Source organism: Lonchura striata, chromosome 27, assembly GCF_050655825.1.
Source record: "Lonchura striata isolate lonStrDom1 chromosome 27, ASM5065582v1, whole genome shotgun sequence".
Classification (NCBI taxonomy): Eukaryota; Metazoa; Chordata; class Aves; order Passeriformes; family Estrildidae; genus Lonchura; species Lonchura striata.
The window spans coordinates 10,582,003-10,593,436 of NC_140729.1; the positions used below are offsets into that span (position 1 = coordinate 10,582,003).

Here is an 11,434-nt window from a genome sequence, read left to right on the forward strand (position 1 = left end):
ATTTAATGCCTGAAAGAGTCCGCTTTATATTAAACGGGAAATAAAACCAAAACCCTGCCCCTGGCTGCTCCTGGGAAGTCATGTCATGTGGGATCCCAATCTCACCGTGAGATCCCAAGGTCACTCTCGGATCCCAATGTCACTGTGGGATGCCCCAGGCGGTGCCAGCCTGGGGACAGCCACAGGAGGTGGCTCTGAAGCAGCGACTGAGGCCCCCTTCAGCAGCCACGTTTTGGTGCCCAGCAGATGAAGTTTAATGGGTCAGGAGTGTCTCTGTGGAACTGGGGGGCTGAGGGGGATGTTCAACCTCCTCCTCTGCCTCCCTGCAGTGGGAAAAGCCAGGAGAGCAGCCAGTGGGATCCCTGGCACTGACCTGACCCACCCACCCCAGCTCATCACACTGATGGCAGCCAGATCCTGCAGCACCGGAATGGACCCAGCCCTCCAAATACCACATAAGAAAACTCTCAAAAATGGGGAGATGATGCCTAAAATACCTAAAAGGAGGGTTCAGAGGGTAATAGAGCAGGGATTTTGATGAAGGAAAAGCCAGGGACCTGTGGGTGAACCTTGGGGTCCATGAGCAGGAGCCTGTGTGCACCAGTCAAATCTTGGCGTTCTGGAGAGTCTTCCCATCCCGACACTGAACTTAATTTACACTGGATTTAATGAACCCACTCCAAAAGAGAACATTAAACAAGTTTTGAAACCCACATTCACCCCTGAAACCCAGTGGGCACAGGAGGAGTGTGGTGGTAGAGGGTGGTACAGTCAGAGACCCAGTCTGTCTGTCCATCTGTCCCTCCACCATCCATCATCCGTCCATCATCCATCCATCCATCCATCCATCCATCCATCATCCATCCATCCATCATCCACCCATCCATCATCCATCCATCCATCATCCATCCATCCATCATCCATCCATCCATCATCCATCCATCATCCATCCATCCACCCATCCATCATCCATCCATCCATCATCCATCATCCATCCATCCATCCACCCATCCATCCATCATCCATCCATCATCCATCCATCCATCCATCCATCATCCATCCATCCATCCATCCATCCATCCACCCATCCATCATCCATCCATCCATCATCCATCATCCATCCATCATCCATCCACCCATCCATCCATCATCCATCCACCCATCCATCATCCATCCATCCATCCATCCATCCATCATCCATCCATCCATCCATCCACCCATCCATCCATCCATCCATCCATCCATCATCCATCCATCCATCCACCCATCCATCCATCCATCCATTATTCTATCATCCCTCCCTTCCCAGAGGAGGCAGACAAAGGCAAGCAGGTCATTTGCCATGCCTTAATAATGGCAACAACTAATAAAAATAATGAATAATGAATAAAAGTGGGAGATTGGGCCAAGGGAATAATTTATCCAACCTGAACCAGCTGTTCTGGGGTAAAAGCAATGGAAACAGGGAGTGGGATCAGGCAGTGTTGTGATCCTGGCAGTGCAGGGGTTAAACCCTGATGGAGGCATTCTGGGTTTTGGGGTGGCCCCAGGTGCCGTGCGGGAGCACCCCAATTTTCTGTTCTGAGGGTGCCATCCCTCCTTCCCCGGTCACTGGTTTCTCCCTGATCCATTTCCAGAGGGGCAATCAGAGCCGGATATGGGGGGCCGAGGTGGGCACGGATGAGGGGGCACCCCCAAGGTCCCTGCAGTGGTGGTGCCTTCACCCACCCAGACAGGGCAGGGACAACCCACGGGACCTCTGCGTCCCCCAAGAGCCTTCAGGGCGTCAGCAGCGACCGGGGTGAGCACAGGCACCGGAGCTGCCCACTGGGACCGAGCTGGGGATCCCCAGTGTGGGGGGAGCGACCCCGCAGCCCCTGAGGGGCACCCCAGCCCCAGGGTGTGAACGCGTCCCTGCTGTGTCCCTTGTGTGTCCCTTGCATGTCCCTGGCGTGTCCCTCACATGTCGCTGGTGTGTCCCTGGCGTGTCCCTTGTGTGTCCCTGGTGTGTCCCTGTTGTGTCCCTGCTGTGTTCCTGTTGTGTCCCTGGCATGTCCCTGGCATGTCCCTGGCGTGTCCCTCACATGTCGCTGGTGTGTCCCTGGCGTGTCCCTTGTGTGTCCCTGTTGTGTCCCTGCTGTGTCCCTGGCGTGTCCCTGGCATGTCCCTGACGTGTCCCTCACATGTCGCTGGTGTGTCCCTTGTGTGTCCCTGGCGTGTCCCTGGCGTGTCCCTCGCATGTCCCTGCTGTGTCCCTGTTGTGTCCCTGCTGTGTCCCTGCTGTGTCCCTCGCGTGTCCCTCATGTGTCACTGGCATGTCCCTGCTGTGTCCCTGGTGTGTCCCTGCTGTGTGCCCGGCGTGTCCGCGGTGTGTGGGGTTTGCGCACACGTGCGGGGTGGGGGCACACGCGGGGTGCCTGTGACGGGACAGGTCGGAGTGGGTGGCACCCCATGTGGGCAGGGGGCTGCCTAGGGACCCTCCACACACGCTCCACACAGGTGGGGAGCCCCCCGCACACACGCTCTGCTCTCCCTGCACATCCCTCTCCCCCTTGCACGACCCCCTCGCCCCCCTCCCCCCTCCCGCTCCCGCCCCATAATCGGCTCCAGCTGCACAAACATTCCCGCACCCGGAGCCGCCGCCGCCTCCGGAGCCGCCCCCGCGCCCGCCCAGACCCTCCCCCGAGCCCCCTCTGGGCCCCCTGGCCAGCCCCTCCCCCGGAGCCCCCTGGGCCCCGCCGGACCTTCCCCGGCCGAGGGGCAGCCCCGGCAAAGCCCTGCAGGACGGGGCAGGGAGGGGTCCTGGGGGGCGGGGGGAGACCGTGTCCATCCGTCCCGTTTGTGTCCATCCATCCTGAGCTTACTCATTCCGTCCTGTCCATCTACCTCACATCCACCCATTCCACACATGTGCATCCATTCGTGTCCATCCATCCATCCATGTCCATCCATCATCCATCCATCATCCATCCATGTCCATCCATCATCCATCCATCATCCATCCATCCATCCATCCGCTTATTCCATGTGCACCCAGCACGTCTGTGTCCACCCACCCATCCATGCCCATCCATCCCTTGTCTATTCACCCTGCGCTCCCTGGATGTTGGTGGGGTCCCGCATTCTCCCACCCCAGCCTCTCCAGGAGGTGCACCAGAATGGAGATGGGAGCCTGTGCACACCCACCCTGTGTCCATCCACCCCAGGCTCTCCAGGAGTTACCCAGGCTGGAGATTGGGGCCATCCATCCGTCCATCCATCCATCCCCTACCCTGCAGGAGGGGCGCTGGGATGGAGCCAGGGCACCACACCCCTGAGTCCAGGGGCGGGGAGGACGCTGTGAATGGCGCAGCTCATGACACCCACTGGCCCCCAGCGCTCCTGGACAGTGCTGGGATGTGGGGGCGGCCCCACATTCCCCACTCCCCACGCTGCAGGCGCGTCGCTGTGCAGAGCCGGGATCCCAGAGGGCTCCGGGACAGTGACGGGGATGGGTCCCACCCGCAGCGCGCACAGCGGCCCGGCTGGCGGCTGGGGACAGGATCCTGCGCCTGCCTTGGCACACCCGCCCGCCAGGCCCCCGAGGGGCCGCGTCCCGTCCCGCAGCTCCGTCCCGGCAGCTCCGTCTCCTTTAAGAGCGGCGCGGCCGGAGCCGAGTTCAGCCGAATTCAGCCGCCTGTCCCCGCTGGCGTCCGGCCAGGGCTCGGCCTCGGCCGCGGCCGGATCCCGCTCCAGCGCCCGCCCGGCGGGGACAAGCGCCCGGGGGCCGGGGACACCCCGCTGGGTGCTGGTCCCTGGGGTCACTGCTGCCGCTGTCCCGTGAGGGTGAAGCCACACGGAGACAGAAGGTGGGGACAGTCAGAGATGTCCCACAAAGTCTCAGGACCTGCCATACCAAGTTGTCATGGAGACACGTGAAGTGTAGCAAAGAGATGTCTCTTGTCACATCCCTGCGCCCTGTCACCTCCCTCTGCCACCTCCGTGTCACTGCTGGAGACCAGGACGGGGGGGCAGTGGCAGGGGAGGGGACAGGGGATCCCATTGCCCTGAGGGAATTGTGACCCGGGGCTGAAAAAGGGACAGTCTGGGGACAGGGGAACCTGGGGGCCACGGGGACGGGGGACAGGACAGCCCCAGGAGACAGGACAGTCCCAGGAGACAGGACAGTCCCAGGAGACAGGACAGCCTCCACGTGGGACAGGGGACAGGAGAGCCCCTGGCCGTGACCGCCCATGGTCCAGGGGACAGGACAGCCAGCAGCAGGGGACAGCAGTGACCACGGCCTGGGTCCCAGGAGCACTGGGACAGCCAGTGCTGGGGACACTGCATAACACAGGGTCCTTCTCCCAGCTCCTCCCTCCTCCTCTCCCTTGCCTGCAGTGGTTTCACCGCCTGGGCTGTCCCTGTGCTGGGACAGTCCTGTGCTGTCACCCACGGCTGAGCCGAGCCCTGACCCCATCCCCAGGAGCAGGAGCCCAGCGAGCACTGGTGGCACTGGTGGCACTGGTGTGATGAGCTGCGGGTGCTCCGGGGCCGGGCCGGGTTTGGGCGTTAATTGACTCCCGGGCGGTGGCAGCTGTGAAAACAGAGCGGGGCTCATTAGGGGACATCAAAGGACCCCGCACGGCCGGGCAGGGACACGGCCGACCCGCTGGCATTTGCTCCCTCTTCACTCGGCTTAAAAGGGCAAGAGAAGGATGGGAGTCACCGGCCTGGGGACAGCCGTGCTCAGCGAGGAGGTCCCTGTCCCCATCCCTGGGATTAGTGGCAGCTGGGGGCACACATTTTTTGGGTGACATTCCTGAGGTTACTTGGACATGGGGTGACCCATCTCTGGGGTTAGCCGGATTTGCGGTGATCTCTCCTCAGAGATCAATCACCTGTTTCTGGGGTGACCCATCCTTAGGGTCACCCATCCTCCAGGGTGACCTGTACCAGGGTTGGCTGTCCCTCAGGTGACCCATTCCCACAGAGATCCATCTTTGGGGTGACCTGTCCCTGGTGTTTCCCGGGGTGCCCCATCCCTGGGGTGACAGAGCAGGGGACAGAGCGGACATGGACTGACTGCTGCTTGCAGACACCCTCCAGCTCCTCCTGCTCAGGCTGCAAACAGCCCTGAGAGACAAAACCTCCAAAACCCCTAAAAATTACTTGGAAAGGGCACAGACCTGGCCCAGTTCCTCCCATTCCTGCCCCATCACAGGAGCCTGTGGGGCCAGGGAGGGGGGCCAGGGACCCCCAGTGGGTCCCAGAACCCCCAGGTCTCTTGGCACCCCCGCAGCCCAGGAGCAGCCCCAGCGATCCCAGATCCCAGCTCTGTTTTCCAAAGCCAGGACATGAAGCCTTTTAAAAAAATCTCCTCTCGGAGCTCCTGCATTCCTGGGTGGAGAGTTTACATTCCCCATCCCCGTGATCTGCGCTTCGCCTCCGGAAAACAAAGCAGCCTTGGGGAGGAGCTGCTTTTTGGGGAGCAGGACCCTCCAGCCACCCCGAGGGCAGCACCCCAAAGTGAAGCACCCAGAGCCAGGGCTGGACACGGCCCGGGACCCCCTTGGCAAGGGAAACCCCCTGAAGGGGCACCCTTGGGGCGGGAGTTGAGGGGTGCAGGGGGGGTCCCCTGACGCCTTGGCCGAGGCTCAGCCTGCCCGTGCCACCACCAGAGCAGACTGCAGGAACCACCCTGCCCGAATTCCCACTTCCAGAGACTCCCAAGGCAGGGGTTGGGGTAACAGGGGATGCTGGGGTGTCCTGGGGGGGGTGCCGTGGGTGGCAAGGGGCTGCTGGGGGGTCCCGACCAGCCCAGCCCGACCCCCAAACTGCTTCTGCAAAACGCAGAGGGGGAAAAGAAGCCCTGGATAAGTTTCTCCCCCTCTTCTCTCCCCCTTCCAAGTCATCGCTGGAAAATTAAACCGGATCCAAAGAGTTTTTCCTTTCCAAAATGTGCTGGAGAGGCGCTGCCTTAACCCCTTCAGCTCCCGCCTCGCCCTCATCGCGGGACTGAGATTTTTAAGGGGGTTTGGGGATTTTCCCGGGCTTTGCTGGGGGAAGGGGAATGGCGCAATGCCCCGCAATCCCTCTTTGTGCTCCAGGGATCCCCAAATCCCCTGGAACGAGGGCGACGAGAAAGGCTGAGGCTCCCCAGGGCCAGTTTTGGGGCACCCCTGGGGCCAGCGCTTCGTGGCCAGGTCTCCCTCTCCATTTTGGGAAGAGTATTTTTTTTCTTTCCAGTTAAATCCAGCTGATTAAATCAATCCTTCCAGCCCCCTTCCCTGCACTGAGTTGTCCCCCTCCAGCTGAAACTCTCCTACATCACCCTCCAACATCCCCCAAATCCCAACAGATCGAACCGCAGCCGGGACCCGCTTCTCTCCAGAGCCTCGGATCGGGGCCCACCCCAGCCAAACCCCTAATCCCAGAGAAAATGTGAGCTATTTCCTCCCGGGGGGAGCACAGGACAGGCCCCCCCTCCCACTGCACACCAAAAGTTCCTCATGTTTTGGGTTAAAAATCTCTTTTTTCCCCCCTCTCAAAGTGCTTTGTTCCAGCTGGAGGGAGGCACTGGCTCATCCCCACGGGGTGGTGGAAGTGGGGGGCAGAGTAGAATCCATGGGAACCCCCACAATTTAATTATTGGGGGTTTTTTTGGGGAAAAAAAAAGCCCTCGGGAATCATCTGGCATTTTTTCGACTCGTTTGTATTTGTGAAGGATTGTTCAAAAAGGGATTTGGGAGGAAAAGTCATCAGCCAAGTAGGGGGGCCCAGGGAGAGCCCCCGGAGGCAGCAGCCCCAGCCCAGGGTCTCGTGGGAGCAAAGGGGTGGGGAAGAAAAAAATCCACTTTCTTGGGGAGTTTCAAAAGGAGAGCGAGAAAAATGGGTTTGTTATTGGGGTTTTTTGCCTTTTTTCACCCTTTTTTCCAGGGGCCAGTGAAGCAGCAGCGGGAGGGAGCCGGGACAGAGAGGAAAGGGGGGAGCAGGGGGCTGAGGGCCCTCTCCCAGGCTTGGCAGTGTTTTTCCCCTTTTTCTCTTCTTATTTCTCCCTTTTCCCACCTCTTTCTCTTTTTTCCTGATCCTTTTTCTCACCTCGTTTTTATCTCCTTTTCATCTTTTCCCCTCATTTTTTATCTTTTTTCTCTCCTTCTCCTATTTTTTCTCCCTGTCCTTTTTTTTTCCTCCCATTTCTCGTTTTTCTTCCTTGTTCTCCTTTTTTCCACCCTTTTCTGTTTTTCTCCCTTTTCTCGTGTTTTCCTCAAATTTCTGACACTTTTCCTTCCTTTCCTCCTTTTTCTCTCATCTTCCCCTTTTTTCCTCACTTTTCTCCTTTTTTCACCCTTTGCTATTCATTTTTCCCTCATCTCCTTTTTTCCTTCATTTTTTCTTTCCCTTCCTCCTTTTTCCTCCCTTTTCCACTGTTTTTTCCCTTTCCATCCTTTTTCCTCCCCTCTTCTCCCTTTGTTTTTCTCCTATTTCTCCCTCCCTCTCCTCCTATTTTCTCCCTCTCTTTTTCCACATTTTAAAATAGAAATATATACTTAAATTTACAAATGCTATTTACAGGTTTAATTACAAAAAAAAAAAAAAAATTCAAAGAGAGAGAGAGACACCCCTTAGACGTTAATAAATCTAAAAATAAAAAATATATAATAACTCCTCCCCCCCACCCCCAAAAAAATATTTCAGGCCGAAGGGCGGCGGGGCCGGGGGGGTCACACCGTGGTCTCGCCCTGCTTGCTGTTGGTGAGTCGAGTGTAGAACTTCCTCCAGGAGTGTAGGGTTTTGCCCGACCATATCCAGAACCCGGAGGTGATGCCCACGATCAGAGTCATGAGATACTTGATCATGTAGACGGTGAAGTCGGGGGTCATGCGGGGGGTGAAGTGCAGCGGGCAGGGGATGGCCAAGCTCTTGCAGTTCTGGCTGATCCAGCTGCGCTCCCAGTGCTCGCGGAACGCCTGCTCGTAGAAGTAGCAGGCGATGACGATGGTGGCCGGGACGGTGTAGAGGACGCTGAAGACCCCGATGCGAACCATGAGCCGCTCCAGCTTCTCCGTCTTGGTGCCGCCGTGTTTCATGATGGTGCGGATGCGGAAGAGGGAGACGAAGCCGGCCAGGAGGAAGGAGGTGCCGATGAAGAGGTAGACGAAGAGCGGGGCCAGCACGAAGCCTCGCAGAGGATCGATGTTGTTGAGGCCCACGAAGCAGACGCCGCTCAGCAGGTCCCCGTCGATCTGCCCCATGGCCAGGATGGTGATGGTTTTGACTGCTGGCACTGCCCAGGCAGCCAAGTGGAAGTACTGGGAGTTGGCCTCAATGGCCTCGTGGCCCCACTTCATGCCGGCGGCCAGGAACCAGGTGAGGGAGAGGATGACCCACCAGATGGAGCTGGCCATGCTGAAGAAGTAGAGCATCATGAAGAGGATGGTGCAGCCCTCCTTCTTGGTGCCCTGCACCACGGTGCGGTAGCCGTCCTCCTGGAAACGCTCGTTGCAGACCACCCTCTCCTCCAGCACGAAGCCGGCAATGTAGGCCACCGACACCATGGTGTAGCACCCTGAGAGGAAGATGATGGGTCGCTCGGGGTAGCGGAAGCGCTGCATGTCCACCAGGTAGGTGGTGACGGTGAAGAAGGTGGAGGCACAGCACAGGACAGACCAGATGAGGATCCAGATGCGGGCGAAGCGGATCTCGTCCTCGTTGAAGAACATGTGGCCGTCGGGACGGGTGGGCTCGCAGGGCGCCGCGCAGTCCTTCTCCCCCAGGAACTTGTAGTTGAGGTAGCTGGGCACCTTCAGCGCCCGCGGGCAGTGGAAGGGGTGGTCGAGGGTGGCATAGCGAGGGGCGCCGGGGGTGCCCTGGCCGGCCAGTGGCGTGGCACTGGTCAGCAGTGCTGGGGAGCTGCCGTCCTCCGAGTGGTTCTGCCCCACACAGATCTGCTCGGCGCCATGCCGGGGGAAGTTCTCACATCGCAACCGCTCCGGCCACTGGAAGCCAAATTTGTTCATGAGGGCTTCGCAGCCCTGGCGCGCCCGCTCGCAGATGGAGCGGCACGGCGGGATGGCCTGCTCCAGCACCGTGCACACCGGCGCGTACATGGAGCACAGGAAGAACTTCAGCTCCAGCGAGCACTGCACCTTCACCAGCGGGTAGAACTGGTGGACCTCCAGCCCCGCGTCCTCCTGGTTGGTGTGACCCAGCAGGTTGGGCATGATGGTCTGGTTGTAGGCGATGTCGGTGCAGAGCGGGATGGAGATGGGCTGGCAGAAGCCGTGGTCGGGGATGGAGATGCCCTTCTCGCCGTGCAGCTGGGCCCGGCTCGGCGCCGGCACGCTCAGCCACGCCAGCAGCCAGGCCAGGGCGGGCAGCACGCCGGGGGGGCCCATGGTGCCCCGAGCCGTGCGCCCCGATTTACCGTGCCCAGTGCCCAGCCGGACGGCCAAGCCTCCCGTCCGGGGCTGCCGTGCCCCCCGAGGCTGCCTGGACGGCTCCCGGTGAGTGGATACTCTCTGCTCCCGCCTGGATGACTCCGGGTGGCCTGATCTGCCGTGCCCGATGCTGACTCGGCGGCTCCCAGCGATCACAACTCTGCCGTGGCCGGTGCTGGCTGGACGATCCCCGGTGACTGGACACTCTCAGCTCCCGCCTGGACGGCTCCCAGCGCCCGGATCCCCGGCACCCGGCGCTGCCCGGACGGCTCCCGCTGCCTGCTGTCCGCCTACCCCGTGCCCGGCGGGACGGCTCCCGGTGTCTCGATCTACTGTGCGTGGCGGGACGGCTCTCGGTGCTCGGACGTGGCGCTCCCGGTGCTCCGCGGCGCTGCTCCCGCTGCCCGAACTTGGCGCTCCTGCTGCTCCTGGAGCCGCGGGCGGGCGGTGGTGCCGGGAGGGCGGCGGGCGGTGGTGCCGGGGGGGTGCCGGGGGGGCGCCGGGGTCCCGGGGCAGGGGAACGGAGCGGCCGCACCGGACGCTCCCGCCGCCTTTGTGCGGGGCAGCGCCGCGTCCCCGCCGGGCGGGGCCAGCGCCCCCCGCCCCGCCCGCTCCGCCAATCACATTCAAACGCGGCGGCGGCCACGCCCCCGGCCCCGCCCCGCCCCGCGGGTCACCGCCCCCCCCGCAAAGTTTTTCCGAGCCGCGCGAACTCCCCCCGCGGGCGGGGTCGGGCCGGGGCCGCCGAGTGCCCGGGGCCCCTGTGCCCGTGTGCCCTGTGTGCCCGTGTGCCCGGGGCCCCTGTGCCCGTGTGCCTGGGGCCCCTGTCCCCTGTGTGCCTGTGTGCCCGTGTGCCCTGTGTGCCTGTGTGCCCGGGGCCCCTGTGCCTCTGTGCCCTGTGTGCCCGTGTGCCCTGTGTGCCTGTGTGTCCGTGTGCCCGGGGCCCCTGTGTCCGTGTGTCCGTGTGTCCGTGTGCCCCTGTGCCCGTGTGCCCGAGGCCCCTGTGCCCCGTGTGCCTGTGTGCCTGGACCGCGCTGCAGCCTCTGCCACCCCTGCGCCGTGTGCCCCATGTCCCCTGTGCCTCTGTGCCCCGTGTGCCCGTGTCCCTGGACTGTGCTGGAGCCTCTGCCACCCGTGTCCCTGTGCCCCATGTCCCCTGCTGTCCTGTGTGCCCGTGTCCCCGGACCGCGCTGGAGCCTCTGCCACCCGTGTCCCTGTGCCCCGTGTCTCCTGTTTCCCCCTCCGTGTCCTGTGGCCCCTGCTCTGTGTGCCCTGCTGTCCTGTGTCCCACCGTGTCCCCTTGGCCCTGCTTTGTGTGCCCTACTGTCCTGTGTCCCCTACTTCTCCGCCGTGTCTCCTGACAACCACCATGGTCACTGTACCTCTGTCCTGTGGCCCTCCCGTGTCCCCTGTCCCTCCCATGTACCCTGTGGCCCCAAAGGGCTCTGCACCCCACCGTATCTATTGCCCCCTGTGTCCCCTGCATCCCTCCCTGTGTCCCCTAGCCCTGCTGTGGCCTCTGCACTCTCTCCATGTCCTCTGCCCCCTCTGTCTCCTGTGTCCTCCTTGTGTCCTCTGCACTGCTCATGTCCCCTAAACCTCCACCTTGACCCTCCACCTATGGGGCTGCTCCCCTCAGCCAAAGACCCACATCCCCTCTGACATGCTGCAAGGGGTCCCCCACTGTCCCCAGGCCCCACTTCAAGGTGCAGTGGAGCAGGATTAGGTCCCCTGCCCCACTGGAGACCTCCAGAACAAGGTGGTTTCGCCCCAATATCCCTTGTCCCCAGGTGTCAGCCAGGCAGTAACACCACCCCATGGGTTGCCCACGGCCACCCTGGGGTGCTGCACCTCCAAAAGGCCACTGCACAGACAGGAGTGTCCCAAAATCAGTGGAGGGCGGTAGGAAACACCCTGCACCCTGCCTCTCCCCACCCCCATAACAATGTCACACATCCCACCCCAACTGGGGTTCTGGTGAAGGGAACCTCTGTCCCTAAAAACGGGGCAGTGGG

General features: G+C 61.4%; 1 protein-coding gene across 1 annotated transcript; it reads right to left on the bottom strand.

Moving 5' to 3' along the window:
- Positions 1-6,673: 6,673 nt before the first annotated feature.
- Positions 6,674-9,992, bottom strand: FZD2 (frizzled class receptor 2). The gene has a single exon (XM_021539879.4). The coding sequence runs from the start codon at positions 9,375-9,377 to the stop codon at positions 7,704-7,706; it is 1,674 nt and encodes a 557-aa protein (XP_021395554.1). The 5' UTR covers positions 9,378-9,992; the 3' UTR covers positions 6,674-7,703.
- Positions 9,993-11,434: the final 1,442 nt, after the last annotated feature.

What these genes read in the sequence shown, in the direction of transcription:
- FZD2 (XM_021539879.4), bottom strand. Translation starts at nt 9,377, where the DNA reads ATGGGCCCCCCCGGCGTGCTGCCCGCCCTGGCCTGGCTGCTGGCGTGG.